Source organism: Oncorhynchus mykiss, chromosome 2 (assembly GCF_057628025.1).
Source record: "Oncorhynchus mykiss isolate SJ-2025 chromosome 2, ASM5762802v1, whole genome shotgun sequence".
Taxonomy (NCBI): domain Eukaryota; kingdom Metazoa; phylum Chordata; class Actinopteri; order Salmoniformes; family Salmonidae; genus Oncorhynchus; species Oncorhynchus mykiss.
In genome coordinates this window covers 19435809-19455868 of record NC_143023.1, presented here as the reverse complement: position 1 = coordinate 19455868, position 20060 = coordinate 19435809, and the positions used below count along the sequence as shown (strand labels likewise).

General features: G+C 44.4%; 1 protein-coding gene across 4 annotated transcripts in view; it reads right to left on the bottom strand.

The window, feature by feature from the left end:
• LOC110537377 (non-homologous end joining factor IFFO1) overlaps positions 1–20060 on the bottom strand; it is a 39783-nt gene that overhangs the window by 10807 nt on the left and 8916 nt on the right. For all 4 annotated transcript variants that reach the window (XM_036941241.2, XM_036941247.2, XM_090191759.1 and 1 more), the window contains exons 2-3: positions 14590–14650; positions 5185–5280 (exon numbers count right to left, since the gene is read on the bottom strand). In XM_036941241.2, the coding sequence (XP_036797136.1) occupies positions 5185–5280; positions 14590–14650 (157 nt within the window). The remainder of the gene's footprint in view (positions 1–5184; positions 5281–14589; positions 14651–20060) is intronic.

The following is a 20060-nucleotide window of genomic DNA, read 5'->3' as shown; positions in this document are numbered from 1 at the left end:
ACCAGACCAGGAGTGATCTCTGTGTAGAGTGTGAGAAACAGACTAGGGGGCCCAGTGGGACAGGAGAATGAACCAGACAATATTGAGAGTGAAAAGGGTCATCGATGAGCAGATGATTTGTGTTCAGTCAGATCAGGACAGTATGAGGCTGTGTGTGTATATGGGAGAAATATGTATACCAGTTGTTGATGATGGTTCTGTTAGGTGTGGATGGCAACATGAGATGGCGCTGATAGAGATGGCAGCTTCGCTTCAAGTCCTTAGGATACTGAGCAGTATTTGGGTTTTTTATGCATTACTTCTTACAGTGTTAGCCCAGAAAACCTTAAGTGTTATTACATACAGCCGGGAAGAACTATTGGATATCAGAGAGACATCAACTTACCAGCACAACCAGCACTACAACCAGGAATATGACTTTCCCAAAGCAGATCCTTTGTCTGCAACTCCCAGGGCATTTGAACTGATTCCAGAGGCAGACCCAAAACAACGCCATCAGAGGAAAGGGTGTCAGAGCGGTCTTCTAGTGAGGCTTCGGATACGCGCATACCACCCACTGCTTCCAAGTATATTCCTCGCTAACGTCTAGTCCCCAGTTAACAAAGTCGACAAAATTAGGGCAAGAGTTTCTTTCAAAAGAGATATCCGGGATTGTAACATACTCTGTTTCACAGAGACATGGCCAACGGGATTTTCAGTGCATCGCGCCGACAGGAACAAACATCTCTCTGATAAGAAGAAGGGCGGCGTGTATGTTTCATGATTAACGATTAATGGTGTAATTGTAAGAACATAAGTCCTTTTGTTCACCTGACCTAAAATTTCTCACAATCAAATGCAGACCATATTATCTCTCAAGAGAACTCTCCTTGGTTATCGTCACAGACATGTATATCCCCCTGCAAGCGGATACCAAGACGGCCATCAAGGAACTTCACTGGACTTTATGCAAACAGGAAACTATATATCCTGAGGCTGCATTTATTGTAGCTGGGGATTTTAACAAAGCTAATCTGAGAACAAGGCTACTTAAATTCTATCAGCATATCGATTGCATTACAGGAGCAAGTAACACACTCGACCACTGCTACTCTAACTTCTGCAATGCATACAAGGCCCTCCCCCGCCCTACTTTTGGCAAATCTGACCATGACTCCATCTTGTTGCTCCCCTCCTATAGTCAGAAACTAAAACAGGAAGCGCCCGTGCATAGGTCTATCCAACGCTGGTCTGACCAATTGGATTCCACGCTTCAAGATTGCTTAGATCACATGGACTGGGTTATGTTCCGGGTAGCCTCAGACAATAACATTGACGTATACGCTGACAAGGTGAGCGAGTTTATAAGGAAGTGTATAGGAGATGTACCCACTGTGACTAAAACTTTCCCTAACCAGAAACAATGGATTGATCGCAGCATTCGCTCAAAACTGAAAGCACGTACCACCGCATTTAATCATGGCAAAGCGACTGGAAACATGGCCAAATACAAACAGTGTAGTTATTCCCTCCGTAAGGCAATCAAACAAGCAAAGTGTCAGTATAAAGACAAGGTGGAGTCGCAATTCAACGGCTCAAACACGAGACGCATGTGGCAGGGTCTACAGTCAATCAGGGATTACAAAAATAAAACCAGCCCTGTCGCAAACATCAACGTCTTGCTCCCAGACAAATTAAAACAACTTCTTTGCACATTTTGAGGACAATAAAATGCCACCAACACGGCCCACTACCAAAGACTGTGGGCTCTCCTTCTCCGTGGTCAATGTGAGTAAAACATTTAAACGTGTTAACCCTCGCAAGGCTTCCGGCCCAGACGGCATCCCTAGCCGCGTCCTCAGAGCATGCGCAGACCAGCTGGCTGGTGTGTTTACGGACATATTCAATCAATCCTTATTCCAGTCTGCTGTCCCCACATGCTTCAAGAAGTCCACCATTGTTCCTGTACCCAAGAAGGCAAAGATAACTGAACTAAATGACTACTGCCCCATAGCACTCACTTCTGTCATCATGAAGTGCTTTGAGAGACTAGTCAAGGATCATATCACTTCCAACCTACCGGTCACCCTAGACCCACTCCAATTTGCTTACCGCCGCAATAGGCCCACAGACGATGCAATCGCCATCACACTGCCCTATCCCATCTGGACAAGAGGAATACCTACATAAGAATGATGTTCATTGACTACAGCTCAGCATTTAACACCATAGTACCCTCCAAACTCATCATTAAGCTTGAGACCCTGGGTCTCGACCCCGCCCTGTTCAACTGGGTCCTGGACTTCCTGACGGGCCGCCCCCCAGGTGGTGAAGGTAGGAAACAACATCTCCACTCCGCTGATCCTCAACACTGGGGCCCCACACGGGTGCGTTCTTAGCCCTCTCCTGTACTCCCATGACTGCGTGGCCATGCACGCCTCCAACTCAAATAATCAAGTTTGCAGACGACACTACAGTGGTATGCTTGATTATCAACAACGACAAGACAGCCAACACTGAGGAGGTGAGGGCCCTCGGAATGTGGTGTCAGGAAAATAACCTCTCACTCAATGTCAGCAAAACAAAAGAGAGGATTGTGGACTGCAGGAACCAGCAAAGGGAGCTCCCCCTATCCACATCGACAGAACAGTAGTGGAGAAGCTGGAAAGTGAAGGTCCTCGTGTATATACAGTGGGGCAAAAAAGTATTTAGTCAGCCACCAATTGTGCAAGTTCTCCACTTAAAAAAATGAGAGAGGCCTGTAATTTTCATCATAGGTACACTTCAACTATGACAGACAAAATGAGAATAAAAAATTCCAGAAAATCACATTGTAGGATTTTTTATGAATTTATTTGCAAATGATGGTGGAAAATAAGTATTTGGTCACCTACAAACAAGCAAGATTTCTGGCTCTCACAGACCTGTAACTTCTTCTTTAAGAGGCTCCTCTGTCCTCCATTCGTTACCTGTATTAATGGCACCTGTTTGAACTTGTTAACAGTATAAAAGATATCTGTCCACAACCTCAAACAGTCACAGTCCAAACTCCACTATGGCCAAGACCAAAGAGCTGTCAAAGGACACCAGAAACACAATTGTAGACCTGCACCAGGCTGGGAAGACGGAATCTGCAATAGGTAAGCAGCTTGGTTTGAAGAAATCAACTGTGGGAGCAATTATTAGGAAATGGAAGACATACAAGACCACTGATAATCTCCCTCGATCTGGGGCTCCACTCAAGATCTCACCCCGGGGGGTCAAAATGATCACAAGAACGGTGAGCAAAAATCCCAGAACCACATGGGGGGACCTAGTGAATGACCTGCAGAGAGCTGGGACCAAAGTAACAAAGCCTACCATCAGTAACACACTACGCCGCCAGGGACTCAAATCCTGCAGTGCCAGACGTGTCCCCCTGCTTAAGCCAGTGCATGTCCAGGCCCGTCTGAAGTTTGCTAGAGAGCATTTGGATGATCCAGAAGAAGATTGGGAGAATGTCATATGGTCAGATGAAACCAAAATATAACTTTTTGGTAAAAACTCAACTCGTCGTGTTTGGAGGACAAAGAATGCTGAGTTGCATCCAAAGAACACCATACCTACTGTGAAGCATGGGGGTGGAAACATCATGCTTTGGGGCTGTTTTTCTGCGAAGGGACCAGGACGACTGATCCGTGTAAAGGAAAGAATGAATGGGGCCATGTATCGTGAGATTTTGAGTGAAAACCTCCTTCCATCAGCAAGGGCATTGAAGATGAAACGTGGCTGGGTCTTTTAGCATGACAATGATCCCAAACACACCACCCGGGCAACGAAGGAGTGGCTTCGTAAGAAGCGTTTCATGGTCCTGGAGTGGCCTAGCCAGTCTCCAGATCTCAACCCCATAGAAAATCTTTGTAGGGAGTTGATAGTCCATGTTGCCCAGCAACAGCTCCAAAACATCACTGCTCTAGAGGAGATCTGCATGGAGGAATGGGCCAAAATACCAGCAACAGTGTGTGAAAACCTTGTGAAGACTTACAGAAAACGTTTGACCTCTGTCATTGCCAACAAAGGGTATATAACAAAGTACTGAGATAAACTTTTGTTATTGACCAAATACTTATTTTCCACCATCATTTGCAAATAAATTCATTAAAAATCCTACAATGTGATTTTCTGGATTTTTTTTCTCATTTTGTCTGCCATAGTTGAAGTGTACCTATGATGAAAATTACAGGCCTCTCTCATCTTTTTAAGTGGAGGACTTGCACAATTGGTGGCTGACTAAATACTTTTTTGCCCCACTGTATCACCGACACACTGAAATGGTCCACGCACACAGACAGTGTGGTGAAGAAGGCGCAATATCGCCTCTTCAACCTCAGGAGGCTGAAAAAAATGTTGGCTTATCACCGAAAACCCTCAATAACTTTTACAGGTGCACAATTGAGAGCATCCTGTCGGGCTGTATCACCGCCTGGTACACTAACTGCACCACCCACAACCGCAGGGCTCTCCAGTGGGAGGTACGGTCTGCACACCGGATCACCGGGGGCAAACTACCTGCCCTCCAGGACACCTACAACACCCGATGTCACAGGAAGGCCATAAAGATCATCAAGGACAACAACCACCCAAGCCACTGCCTGTTCACCTTGCTTCCACCCAGAAGGCAAGGTCAGTACAGGGGCATCAAATCTGGGACAGAGAGATTGGAAAACAGCTTCTATCTCAAGGCCATCAGATTGTTTAACAGCCACCACTAGCACAGAGAGGCTGCTACCTACAGACTTGATATCATTGGCCACTTTAATAAATGGATCACTAGTCACTTTAATAATACCACTTTAAGAATGTTTACATATCTCGCATTACGCATCACATATGTATATACTGTATCCTTCACTATCTATTCTTTACCATCTATTGCATCTTAGCCGCTCTGTCACTCATCCTTATGTTTTATACTTATATATTATTATCCCATTCCTTTACTAGATTGTGTGTATTAGGTTTTGTTGTGGAATTTGTTAGATATTAGGTTTTGTTGGGGAATTGTTAGATATTAGCTGTTAGATACTGCTGCACTGTCAGATCTAGAAGCATAAGCATTTCTCTACACTCGCAATAACATCTGCTAACCATGTGTATGTGACCAATACAATTGGATTGGATAAGAGAAGGTGCATATTGAGAGGAACTTTGTGGATGTAGACTCACGTTGCTCATGAGGCCTTTGAAGAGCACCAGTTCAGACTTCAGCTGCTGCACTCTGACAGCCAACTCATCCTGACAGCCCTCGCTCTCCTGGAGGTCCTACAAACAAAACACACACATAATCATGAGATGCATGTCCATGCATACAGGTACACTCACACACACACAACCCCACCACTCACACACATCCTGCAAACCAGCTCAGCCCCTACTTTCTGGATAAGGCCAGATTATAAACTCATCAAAAAAAAGAAACGTCCTTCCACTGTCAACTGCGTTTATTTACAGCAAACTTAACATGTGTAAATATTTGTATGAACATAACAAGATTCAACAACTGAGACAAACTGAACAAGTTCCACAGATATGTGACTAACAGAAATGGAATAATGTGTCCCTGAACAAAGGGGGGGGGGGGGGGGGGTCAAAATCAAAAGTAACAGTCAGTATCTGGTGTGGCCACCAGCTGCATTAAGTACTGCAGTTCATCCCCTCCTCATGGATTGCACCAGATTTGCCTGTTCTTGCTGTGAGATGTTACCCCACTCTTCCACCAAGGCACCTACAAGTTCCCTGACATTTCTGGGGGGGATTGAGATCTGGGCTCTTCGCTGGCCATGGCAGAACACTGACATTCCTGTCTTGCAGGAAATCACGCACAGAACGAGCAGTATGTCTGGTGGCATTGTCATGCTGGAGGGTCATGTCAGGATGAGCCTGCAGGAAGTATACCACATGAGGGAGTAGGATGTCTTCTCTGTAATGCACAGCGTTGAGATTGCCTGCAATGACAACAAGCTCAGTCCGATGATGCTGTGACACACTGCCCCAGACCATGACGGACTCTCCACCTCCAAATGGATCCCGCTTCAGAGTACAGGCTTCGGCGTAATGCTCATTCCTTCGACGATAAATGCGAATCCGACCATCACCCCTGGTGAGACAAAACCGCAACTCGTCAGTGAAGAGCACTTTTTGCCAGTCCTGTCTGGTCCAGCGACAGTGGGTTTGTGCCCATAGGCAACATTGTTGCCAGTGATGTCTGGTGAGGACCTGCCTTACAACAGGCCTACAAGCCCTCAGTCCAGCCTCTCTCAGCCTATTGCAGACAGTCTGAGCACTGATGGATGAATTGTGCGTTCCTGGTATAACTCGGGTAGTTTTTGTTGCCATCCTGTACCTGTCCCGCAGCTGTGATGTTCGGATGTACCGATCCTGTGTAGGTGTTGTTACACGTTACACATACAATTTATTGCCCTGGCCACATCTGCAGTCCTTATGCCTCCTTGCAGCATGTCTAAGGCACATTCACGCAGATGAGCAGGGACCCTGGGCATCTTTCTTTTGGTGTTTTTCAGAGTCAGTAGAAAGGCCTCTTTAGTGTCCTAGGTTTTCATAATTGCCTACCGTCTGTAAGCTGTTAGTGTCTTAACGACCGTTCCATGTTCATTAATTGTTTATGGTTCATTGAATAAGCATGGGAAACAGTGTCTAAACCCTTGACAATGAAGATCAGTTATTTGGATTTTTACTAATTATCATTCTTTTTTTGCTGAGTTTATATTGAGCAACTCAGGGTAGGGCCAAACAGTAAAACATTCTATATTGACCATCTCAGGGTAGGGCCAAACAGTAAAACATTCTATATTGACCAACTCAGGGTAGGGCCAAACAGTAAAACATTCTATATTGACCATCTCAGGATAGGGCCAAACAGTAAAACATTCTATATTGACCATCTCAGGGTAGGGCCAAACAGTAAAACATTCTATATTGACCATCTCAGGGTAGGGCCAAACAGTAAAACATTCTATATTGACCATCTCAGGGTAGGGCCAAACAGTAAAACATTCTATATTGACCATCTCAGGGTAGGGCCAAACAGTAAAACATTCTATATTGACCATCTCAGGGTAGGGCCAAACAGTAAAATATTCTATATTGACCATCTCAGGGTAGGGCCAAACAGTAAAACATTCTATATTGACCATCTCAGGGTAGGGCCAAACAGTAAAACATTCTATATTGACCAACAGGGTAGGGCCAACAGTAAAACATTCTATATTGACCATCTCAGGGTAGGGCCAAACAGTAAAATATTCTATATTGACCATCTCAGGGTAGGGCCAAACAGTAAAACATTCTATATTGACCATCTCAGGGTAGGGCCAAACAGTAAAACATTCTATATTGACCATCTCAGGGTAGGGCCAAACAGTAAAATATTCTATATTGACCATCTCAGGGTAGGGCCAAACAGTAAAACATAATATAAATCTGGACTCAAATCGCACTTCAAATCCAAAGTACAACTATAATCTGTCCATGATGATTATATATTCTTTACAATGTAAGGATAGATGTTCTTACCCTAAGTCTTACTACAAATCCAAAGTACAACACACAAACATACAGTACATACACAGATTATACATTGACAACCCTGCCTACTTAATCTCACAAGTGCCTTGGATCATATTGTTGATCTAATTCTCCCTCTTTTCTCTGAAGTATTTGATTCCGTAAACTACTAGCCATAATATTTTGCAGAACTTCTTCCTGAGGTATGTCTTGACATAAAAGTTGATTGTGTCTGTGGTGCAAATGAAATAGGGTAACTTGACTTGACTCATCCCTGAGTGTTTCTTTGTGTAACTCTTGTACATTGTTCTGCATGGATAGTTGAATGTAAAGCGGAACTTTGCTGCATGCCATGTGGTCTCCTGTCGGCTCAACAGAGCCTGTCTAACTGGGTTAGGTAGATGTCCCCTGCAGTTGCATCCTCACACAAAAAACCTGAGAAACCAGAGCCCCACCTGGCTCAGCATTATATGCTCACCGATGGCAAGATGGCGCCGACAGACATGGCAGCTCTGCTTCTAGCTCCTTAGCAACTTTGCAGTATTGTTTTTTGTGTGTTATTTCTTACAGATGGAAATAACTTTTGAATATCATAGTGGTGGTAACTCACCAGCATTACGACCAGGAATGCGACTTTCCCCATTTGGATCCTTTGATCGTAACCCCCAGGGCATTTTAAATTATTCCAGAGGCTGCTACAAGATGCCGCCGTCGGAGAAATGTAGACTTCAAGTCTGACTCAGGAGGAGTGCACACCATCCACCGCTTCCGAGTATAGTACTCGCTAATGTTTAGTCCCTGGACAATAAAGTAGACGAGCTCAGGGCGAGGATCTCCTCCAGAGAGACATCAGGGACTGTAACATACTCTGTTTCACGGAATCAAGGCTCTCTCCGGATATACTGTCCCGGTCAATACAGCCAGCTGGGTTCTCAGTACATCGTGTACACAGAAATAGAGAACTCTCCGGGAAGAAGAAAGCGGGTGTGTATGTTTCATGATTAACTACTTATGGTATGATTGTGATAATGTACAGAAACTCAAGTCCTTTTGTTCATCAGACCTAGATTTCCTCACAATCAAATGCAGACTGTATTACCTACCAAGAGAATTCTCTTCAGTTATGCTCACAGCCGTGTACATTCCCCCTCAAGCCAATACCACGACGGCCCCTAGTCCAACGCAATAACGACCTGCCTCTTGTTGCATTCCACAAGGAGACTGCCTGTTACGCGAATACAGTAAGCCAAGGTAAGTTGCTAGCTAGCATTAAAATGATCTTATAAAAACAATCAATCAATCATAATCACTACCTACACATGGTTGATGATATTACTAGATATTATCTAGCGTGTCATGCCATGTATAATCTGACTGAGCATACAAGCATACAAGTATCTAAGTATCTGACTGAGCGGTGGTAGGCAGAAGCAGGCGCGTAAACATTCATACAAACAGCACTTTCGTGCGTTTTGCCAGCAGCTCATCGTTGTGCGTCAAGCGTTGCGCTGTTTATGACTTCCAGCATATCAACTCCCGAGATGAGGCTGGTGTAACCGAAGTGAAATGGCTGACTAGTTAGCGCGCGCTAATAGCGTTTCAAACGTCACTCGCTCGCTCTGAGCCTTGGAGTGGTTGTTTCCCTTGCTCTGCATGGGTAACGCTGCTTCGAGGGTGGTGTCGTGGAGGATCGTTACAAAATATAACACTTACAAGAACTTGTGAATTCAATATAGGCTTTTAATACAAACATATCAGAAGCCTAGATGGTCCGCGGAACACAGCCTTTTCCAGAGCACTGGCTCTGTATTTATACACATACGAGTCCATCCCACATGCAAATGAAGTTACTTCCCTCAGTCCATCTGCCACCATTATCTTTCAATCTGTGCTTCCTGCTTGTTCACGCCCAATAACGCCCATATCTGCTTTTAGTTAAGTTATAATGGTGATAGGACCTCTTCATGTCCCAAAAAGAATACATGCCCATCTTATCCTATGGGCCCCTTATGTTTAGCTTGGTGTGTTCTTTGGTATGTCTGTCCTTATTAGGACTAGTAGACTATGTGTCTCTTCTCTTCCTGTCCTAAAAATATATGTCCTATGTCTATAGTCCATCCGTTGGTCATTTGGCTGACCCCCTCCTTTGTGTGTCCCTCTGACCTTGGTATGTCCAGCTGTCCTATGCTCTCATGGCCTTACTTTGGTTTCCTGTCCTATACAATAGACAATGCATTTTACCATAAACATAATGCATTTTATGGCTTTGGCCATTACGTCTGTTATTTCTTGGTTTCCTGTTTTTACCAGAATGGCAAATGCACTCTAAGTGTATCTTCCTCTTGTGGTCTAATGTACACCTTTGCTCTACAGCCCTATATGTAGAGCTTGCTCCCACAGTGGCTGTTGTCGTTGTGTTCCTGGTTCGAGCCCAGGGAGGAGCGAGGAGAGGGACGGAAGCTATACTGTTCAATTCATATAATAACTACAACCTAAAACTTCTTACCTGGGAATATTGAAGACTCATGTTAAAAGGAACCACCAGCTTTCATATGTTCTCATGTTCTGAGCAAGGAACATAAATGTTAGCTTTCTTACATGGCAAATATTGCACTTTTACGTTCTTCTCCAACACTTTGTTTTTGCATTATTTAAACCAAATTGAACATGTTTCATTATTTATTTGAGGCTAAATTGATTTTATTGATGTATCATATGAAGTTAAAATAAGTGTTCATTCAGTATTGTTGTAATTGTCATTATTACAAATAAAACAAAATAAAAATCGTCTGATTAATCAATATTTTTTTTGGTCCTCCAATAATCTGTATCGGCGTTGAAAAATCATAAAATCGGTCGACCTCTAGTACCCATGCTGCTAAAAACCACTGCTACTCCAACTTCAGCGACATATGTGGCAGGGTCTACAGACAATCACGGATTACAAAGGGAAAACCAGCCAAATGGACGTCTTGCTCCCGGACAAGCTAAACACCTTCTTCGCCTGCTTTGAGGATAACACAGTGCCACCAACACAGCCCGCTCCCAAGGACTGTGGAAGTGCACTGCCCGCACTTCAAGGACATCAACCACCCTAGCCATGGCCTGTTCACCCGCTATTGTCCAGAAGGCGAGGTCAGGATAATAGCGGGGTGAACAGGCCGTGTCTCGGGTGGTTGATGTTCTAGATTATCTTTTTGGCCTTCCTGTGACATTGGGTGTTGTAGGTGTCCTGGAAGCCAGGCAGTGTGCCCCCGGTGATACGTTGGGCAGACCGCACCACCCTCTGGAGAGTCCTGCGGTTGCGAGCAGTGCACTTCCGGTCACAAGACGCAGGCTTCCTTATTGTCCCTAGAATTTCCAAGCAAACAGCTGGATGCAGGGCTTTCTCCCATGGAGCTCAAGTTTTATGGAATGGTCTACCTATCCATGTGAGAGACGCAGACTCAGACTCAGACTCAAGACTCATCTCTTCAGTAGGTCCTATGATTGAGTGTAGTCTGGCCCAGGGGTGTGAAGTTGAACGGCAAGGCACTGGAGCGACGAACCGCCCTTGCTGTCTCTGCCTGGCCGGTTCCCCTCTCTCCACTGGGATTCTCTGCCTCTAACCCTATTACGGGGGCTGAGTCACTGGCTTACTGGTGCTCTTCCATGCCGTCCCTCAACCCACTTGAGTGGCCGGGGTATCATTGGATAGGGCCACAGTGTCTCCCGACCCCTCCTGTCTCAGCCTCCAGTATTTATGCTGCAATAGTTTGTGTCGGGGGGCTAGGGTCAGTCTGTTATTTCTGGAGTATTTATCCTGTCTTATCCGGTGTCCTGTGTGAATTTAAGTATGCTCCCTTTAACTCTCTCTTTCCTCTCAGAGGACCTGAGCCCTAGGACCATGCCTCAGGACTACCTGGCCTGATGACTCCTTGCGGTCCCCAGTTCACCCGCTGTCCCCAGTCCACCTGCTGTTGATCCAGTTTCAACTGTTCTGCCTGCGGATATGGAACCCTGACCTGTTGACCGGACGTGCTACCTTGTCCCGGACCTGCTGTTTTCAACTCTCTCTACCGTACCTGCTGTATCTAACTCAAAGATTGGCTATGAAAAGCCAACTGACATTTACTCCTGAGGTGCTGACCTGTTGCACCCTCTACAACCACTGGGATTATTATTATCTGACCCTGCTGGTCATCTGTGAACGTTTGAACATCTTGGCCATGTTCTGTTATAATCTCCACCCGGCACAGCCAGAAGAGGACTGATCACCCCTCAGAGCCTGGTTCCTCTCTAGGTTTCTTCCTAGGTTCCTGCCTTTCGAGTTTTTCCTAGCCACCATGCTTCTACATATGCATTGCTTGCTGTTTGGGGTTTTAAGCTGGGTTTCTGTATAGCACTTTTTGACATTGGTTGATGTAAAAAGGGCTTTATAAATACATGTGAATGATTGATTGAGTACAGGTGCATCAAAACTGGGACCAAGAGACTGAAAAACAGCTTCTATCTCAAGGCCATCAGACTGTTAAATAGCCATCACTTGCCGGCTACCAACCGGTTACTCAACCCTGCACCTTAGAGGCTGCTGTCCAATATACATAGACATGGACTCACTGGTCACTTTAATAAATGTTTGCATACTGTTTGACTCATTTCATATGTATATACTGTATTCTAATCTACTATATTTTAGTCAATGCCACTCGGACATTGCTCATCCTAATATTTATACACTACCGGCCAAAAGTTTAAGAACACCTACTCATTCAAGGGCTTTTCTTTCTTTCTTTTTTTTAGCTATTTTCTACATTGTATAATAATAGTGAAGACATCAAAACTATGAAATAACAAATATGGAATCACGTAGTAACCAAAAATAGTTAAACAAATCCAAATAGATTTTATATTTGAAATTTATCAAATAGCCAACCCTTGCCTTGATTACAGCTTTGCACAATCTTGGCATTCTCTCAACTAGCTTCAGTTGGAATGTTTTTGTAACAGTCTTGAAGGAGTTCCCACATATGCTGAGCACTTGTTGGCTGCTTTTCCTTCACTCTGCGCTGCGACTCATCCCAAACCATCTCAATTTGGTTGAGGTTGGGTAATTGTGGAGGCCAGGTCATCTGATGCAACACTCCATCATTCTCCTTCTTGGTAAAATAGCCCTTACACAGCCTGAAGGTGTGTTGGGTCATATGTTGGGTCAAACAAATGATAGTCCCACTAAGCGCAAACCAGATGCGAAGGCGTATCGCTGAAGAATGCTGTGATAGCCATGCTGGTTAAGTATCCCTTGAATTCTAAATAAATCACAGACAGTGTCACCAGCAAAGCACCCCCACACCATAGCACCTCCTCCTCCCTGCTTTACGGAGGGAAATACAGAGATCATCCTTTCACCCACACAGCGGTTGGAACCAAACATGTCAAATTTGGACTCCAGACCAAAGGACAAATTTCCACCGGTTGAATGTCCATTGCACATGTTTCTTGGCCCAAGCAAGTCTCTTCTTCTTATTGGTGTCCTTTAGTAGTGGTTTCTTTGCAGCAAAAAGGCCTGATTCACACAGTCTTCTCTGAACAGTTGATGTTGAGATGGGTCTGTTACTTGAACTCTGTGAAGCATTTATCTGTGCTGCAATTTCTGAGGCTGGTAACTCTAATGAACTTATTATCTGCAGCAGAGGTAACTCTGGGTCTTCCTTTCCTGTGGCGGTCCTCATGAGAGCCAGTTTCATCATAGCGCTTTATGGTTTTTGCGACTGCACTTGAAGAAACTTTCAATGTTCTTGAAATTTTCCTTATTGACTAACCTTCATGTCTTACAGTAATGATAGACTGTCATTTCTCTTTGCTTATTTGAGCTGTTATTGCCATAATATGGACTTGGTCTTTTACCAAATAGGGCTATCTTCTGTATACCACCCCTACCTTGTCACAACACAACTTATTGGCTCAAATGCATTAGGATGGATAGAAATTCCACAAATTAACTTTTAATAAGGCACACCTGTTAATTTAAATGCATTCCAGGTGACTACCTCATGACGCTGGTTGAGAGAATGCCATGAGTGTGCAAAGCTGTCATCAAGGCAAAGAGTGGCTATTTGAAGAATCTCAAATATAAAATATATTTTGATTTGTTTAACACTTTTTTGGTTACTACATGATTCCATGTGTGTTATTTCATAGTTCTGATGTCTTCACTATTATTCTAAAAATAGTAAAAATAAAGAAAAGCCCTTGAATGAGTAGGTGTTCTTAAACTTCTGACCGGTAGTGTATATTTCTTAACTCCATTCTTTTACTTTAGATTTGTGTGAATTGTTAGATATTACTATTACAATATTTAACATCTGCTTAATATGTATGTGACCAATAAAATTTGGAAGTAGGACGTCAAATGCCTTTCAGATGTAACTATCTGATGGGGACCAATGGGGCCATTTTGGGGAGTTGATATTGTTGCTGTAATTCAATCATGCTGAATGTGTGTATAAGTAGCTCCACCTGTTCCTCAAATAGTTAACCATTTGGCTGTCTGATCATGACTGTCAGCTGCTTTCTGTAACACGTATGACGAACGTCATGGGAGGAGCATCTAACTAGTCGGTTAGGGATTTATACATAGCCTACAGTACAATTATGTTAGCTGTTTATAAACATACATATTAGGTTAGTGGTTTGCACACTATTCAACCAAGCTGTTTCATACAAGAAATTGTATTAGGTTGTTTTGCATTCGTCAGGGCAATGTCAAATGTGTCAACACCGCCAGAACCTGATGACACAGCGTCAGAGACAACACTGCGCCTCTGGCCCCGCGCCCTAAGTTAGTGTATAGATCAGCGAGGAGGGCCTTTGTGTCTACAAGCATTGAGCTCCTAAACATTTCAATATAATGTCTTGTTGTCATGTTTGATATGCTGACATGGCTTTGTTCTTATCCCTGCAAATACACAGACATTTACCCCCATGCATCAATCAATATGAGAGGCCAGGCACACGCACGCACGCACGCACGCACGCACGCACACACACACACACACACAGTGTTACCTCCTGTAGGTCTTCCATCTTCTGCTGCATGTCCACTCTGACAGTGTACTCCTCCTCCCACCTACACAACAAAAAGTCATGTGAAGTAAATTACACAGTAAAATGGCAACATCATAATAATAACTATTAACTGTGTGTGTGTGTGTGTGTGTGTGTGTGTCTGAAACCCCTGGTCCATGAATCTGGGCCCCAGGGTCAGACAGCACCATCCATCTAGTGAACAGTAATCTCATTAAAAGCCTGTACAGTTGACATGTTAGAACTACAATGGCTGATTCGGTGACTCAACACACCACACAGACCACACTGTCATTGCTGCTTAAAATGCACAATACTGCGACATGTCGGAGCCTTTACCAAACTGCTCTTAAAACAAATAGGAGGTTATATAGTGTACAGAGAGACGTTTTTTTGTGCCATTGTGCACACTGTTGTGATTGAGATAGATGGGTAAGGTGAGAGTGAGGGAGAGAGCGAGGGAAAGATGAGCTGTGCTCTCTTTGGGAGCCACCTCCCTTTTCCCGCAATCACAGCCTGCCGTGCAGAGTATACCGCATTGCAGATACTAGGTAGAGGGGAAGGCGCATGGCTGCATGCAGTTGGGGAGAGAGAGAGAGGTGTGGGGGAAGGGGGTTGAAGAGAGGAGAGTGGAGCTGGCAGTGGAGGGCATGTGAGAGAGAGAGAGAGAGATGTGGGGGAAGGGGGTTGAAGAGAGGAGAGTGGAGCTGGCAGTGGAGAGCATGCGAGAGAGAGAGAGATGTGGGGGAAGGGGGTTGAAGAGAGGAGAGTGGAGCTGGCAGTGGAGAGCATGCGAGAGAGGGAGAGAGATGTGGGGGAAGGGGGTTGAAGAGAGGAGAGTGGAGCTGGCAGTGGAGAGCATGCGAGAGAGAGAGAGAGAGGTGTGGGGGAAGGGGGTTGAAGAGAGGAGAGTGGAGCTGGCAGTGGAGAGAGAGAGAGCAAATTTGGTATAGATCAGACATAACCTAACCCACTCTAGTCAATTAATTAAAACAGGAACATTTCACATCTGGTTGGAAATAAATAGGGAAATGATCTCAGAGAAAATGGTTGTTCTGTGTGGTACACAGGTACACCTGTCTCCCCCCATACATTAATGACACCTTCTCCATCCTAGAGGGGGAGATCAACCCTTTCCAGGGTTATCACCGACCTCAACCCAGTGTCTCTCGGAACAATCACAGTCATTCCACTGACACCCCTATCAGATCACAGCAAAATCACAATCTTCTTGAACAGAGCAATACTCAACTAAGGCATTGAAGCTGAACAAACTACATGCTTTTAAGAAATGCTATAGATGGAAGGAGGGTAGTGTAGAAAACAGAAAAACTATTGGCCAACAACAAATCCAATCCCTCCTAGACAATTTCCAGGACAAAATGTTTCCCTGTAATAGTGAAGGTGTAAAAGTAGCCATAGGATGCCTGAACACTATATTTGATCTATCAGCTAACATTTCAAATTTAGAAAACTAACAACAATTAGAAATGGTTTGATGAAGAACGCAAAAACCTAAGAAAGAAATTGAAACCTATCCAATCAAAAACACAGAGACCCAGAAAACCTTAGCTTCCGCCTTCAAGATGGTGAAACACTAAAATAATACAGAAATACACTAAGAAAAAAGAAGGAACATCATTTCAGAAATCAGCTCAATGAAACTGAAGATTCCATAGAATCAAATCACTTCTGGGAACATTGGAACACACTAAACAACACGAAGAGCTATCTATCCATAATGGAGATGTATGGATAAAACACTTCTCCCATCTTTTCAGTATTATAACAAATAAAAAACATATACATGACCGTTTACTAAACTTAGAATCAGCTATGAAAGACTACCAGAACCCACTGGATTCTCCAATTCCATTGGATGAGCTACAGGCCTGTAGTGTTGATGGTATACTAAACTAAATGATTAAATATACAAACCACAAATAGGCTATTCTTAAACTCTTCAACATCATCCTCAGCACTGGCAACTTCCCCAATATTTGGAACCAAGGTCTGATCATCCCAATCCACAAAGTGGAGACAAATTTGACCCCAATAACTATAGTGGAATCTGCATCAACAGCAATCTCTGAAAAATCCTCTGCACCATCATCAACAGCAGACTCCATCATTTCCTCGTATTCACCCTGCACACCCTTACTAACAAACAAACCTAAATAAAGCAAAGTCTTCTCATGCTTTGTTGATTTCAAAAAAGCGTTTTGCAAAGGCACTTGAACAGCCTACAGCACCAGGCCTCACCATACTGGACTCACAAATCACATGTCTACTGTTTGCAGATGATCTGGTGCTTCTGCCCCCAACCAAGGAGGGCCGACAGCAGCACTTAGATCTTCTGCACAGATTCTGTCAGACGTGGGCCCTGAAAGTGAATCTCAGTAAGACAAAATTAATGGTGTTCCAAAAAAGGTCCAGAAGCCATGACAACAAATACAAATTCTATCTAGATAGTGTTGCCCCTAGAGCACACAAATAGTTATGCTGACCTCGGACTAAACATCAGCACCACAGCTAACTTCCACAAGGCTGTGAACAATCTGACAGACAAGGCAAGAAGGACCTTCTACCCCATCAAAAAGAACATAAAGCTTGACATCCCAATCAGTAACAGAACCCCATTGCCCTCTATGGTTGTGAGGTCTGGGTGGGGTCCACTCACCAACCAAGAATTCACTAAATGGGACAAACCCAATTGAGATTTTGCCTGCAGAATTCTGTAACAAATTACTTTGTGTGCAACGCAAAACCCAGAATTATGCATGCAGAGCAGAATTAGGACTACACCCACTAGTTATCAAATTGCAGAAAAGAGCTGTTAAATTCTACAAACACCTAAAAGGAAGTGATGCCCACACATTCCACCACAAAGCCATCACCTACAGAGAGATGAACCTAGAGAAGAGGCCCATCAGCCAGAAAAGAGCTGTTAAATTCTACAAACACCTAAAAGGAAGTGATGCCCACACATTCCACCACAAAGCCCTCACCTACAGAGAGATGAACCTAGAGAAGAGTCCCCTCAGCCAGAAAAGAGCTGTTAAATTCTACAAACACCTAAAAGGAAGTGATGCCCACACATTCCACCACAAAGCCCTCACCTACAGAGAGATGAACCTAGAGAAGAGGCCCCTCAGCCAGAAAAGAGCTGTTAAATTCTACAAACACCTAAAAGGAAGTGATGCCCACACATTCCACCACAAAGCCCTCACCTACAGAGAGATGAACCTAGAGAAGAGTCCCCTCAGCCAGAAAAGAGCTGTTAAATTCTACAAACACCTAAAAGGAAGTGATGCCCACACATTCCACCACAAAGCCCTCACCTACAGAGAGATGAACCTAGAGAAGAGCCCTCAGCCAGAAAAGAGCTGTTAAATTCTACAAACACCTAAAAGGAAGCGATGCCCACACATTCCACCACAAAGCCCTCACCTACAGAGAGATGAACCTAGAGAAGAGGCCCCTCAGCCAGAAAAGAGCTGTTAAATTCTACAAACACCTAAAAGGAAGTGATGCCCACACATTCCACCACAAAGCCCTCACCTACAGAGAGATGAACCTAGAGAAGAGGCCCCTCAGCCAGAAAAGAGCTGTTAAATTCTACAAAGACCTAAAAGGAAGTGATGCCCACACATTCCACCACAAAGCCCTCACCTACAGAGAGATGAACCTAGAGAAGAGTCCCCTCAGCCAGAAAAGAGCTGTTAAATTCTACAAACACCTAAAAGGAAGTGATGCCCACACATTCCACCACAAAGCCCTCACCTACAGAGAGATGAACCTAGAGAAGAGGCCCCTCAGCCAGAAAAGAGCTGTTAAATTCTACAAACACCTAAAAGGAAGTGATGCCCACACATTCCACCACAAAGCCCTCACCTACAGAGAGATGAACCTAGAGAAGAGGCCCCTCAGCCAGAAAAGAGCTGTTAAATTCTACAAAGACCTAAAAGGAAGTGATGCCCACACATTCCACCACAAAGCCCTCACCTACAGAGAGATGAACCTAGAGAAGAGGCCCCTCAGCCAGAAAAGAGCTGTTAAATTCTACAAACACCTAAAAGGAAGCGATGCCCACACATTCCACCACAAAGCCCTCACCTACAGAGAGATGAACCTAGAGAAGAGTCCCCTCAGCCAGAAAAGAGCTGTTAAATTCTACAAACACCTAAAAGGAAGTGATGCCCACACATTCCACCACAAAGCCCTCACCTACAGAGAGATGAACCTAGAGAAGAGTCCCCTCAGCCAGAAAAGAGCTGTTAAATTCTACAAAGACCTAAAAGGAAGTGATGCCCACACATTCCACCACAAAGCCCTCACCTACAGAGAGATGAACCTAGAGAAGAGTCCCCTCAGCCAGAAAAGAGCTGTTAAATTCTACAAACACCTAAAAGGAAGCGATGCCCACACATTCCACCACAAAGCCCTCACCTACAGAGAGATGAACCTAGAGAAGAGTCCCCTCAGCCAGAAAAGAGCTGTTAAATTCTACAAACACCTAAAAGGAAGTGATGCCCACACATTCCACCACAAAGCCCTCACCTACAGAGAGATGAACCTAGAGAAGAGGCCCCTCAGCCAGAAAAGAGCTGTTAAATTCTACAAACACCTAAAAGGAAGTGATGCCCACACATTCCACCACAAAGCCCTCACCTACAGAGAGATGAACCTAGAGAAGAGTCCCCTCAGCCAGAAAAGAGCTGTTAAATTCTACAAACACCTAAAAGGAAGTGATGCCCACACATTCCACCACAAAGCCCTCACCTACAGAGAGATGAACCTAGAGAAGAGTCCCCTCAGCCAGAAAAGAGCTGTTAAATTCTACAAACACCTAAAAGGAAGCGATGCCCACACATTCCACCACAAAGCCCTCACCTACAGAGAGATGAACCTAGAGAAGAGTCCCCTCAGCCAGAAAAGAGCTGTTAAATTCTACAAACACCTAAAAGGAAGTGATGCCCACACATTCCACCACAAAGCCCTCACCTACAGAGAGATGAACCTAGAGAAGAGGCCCCTCAGCCAGAAAAGAGCTGTTAAATTCTACAAACACCTAAAAGGAAGTGATGCCCACACATTCCACCACAAAGCCCTCACCTACAGAGAGATGAACCTAGAGAAGAGTCCCCTCAGCCAGAAAAGAGCTGTTAAATTCTACAAACACCTAAAAGGAAGCGATGCCCACACATTCCACCACAAAGCCCTCACCTACAGAGAGATGAACCTAGAGAAGAGTCCCCTCAGCCAGAAAAGAGCTGTTAAATTCTACAAACACCTAAAAGGAAGTGATGCCCACACATTCCACCACAAAGCCCTCACCTACAGAGAGATGAACCTAGAGAAGAGTCCCCTCAGCCAGAAAAGAGCTGTTAAATTCTACAAACACCTAAAAGGAAGTGATGCCCACACATTCCACCACAAAGCCCTCACCTACA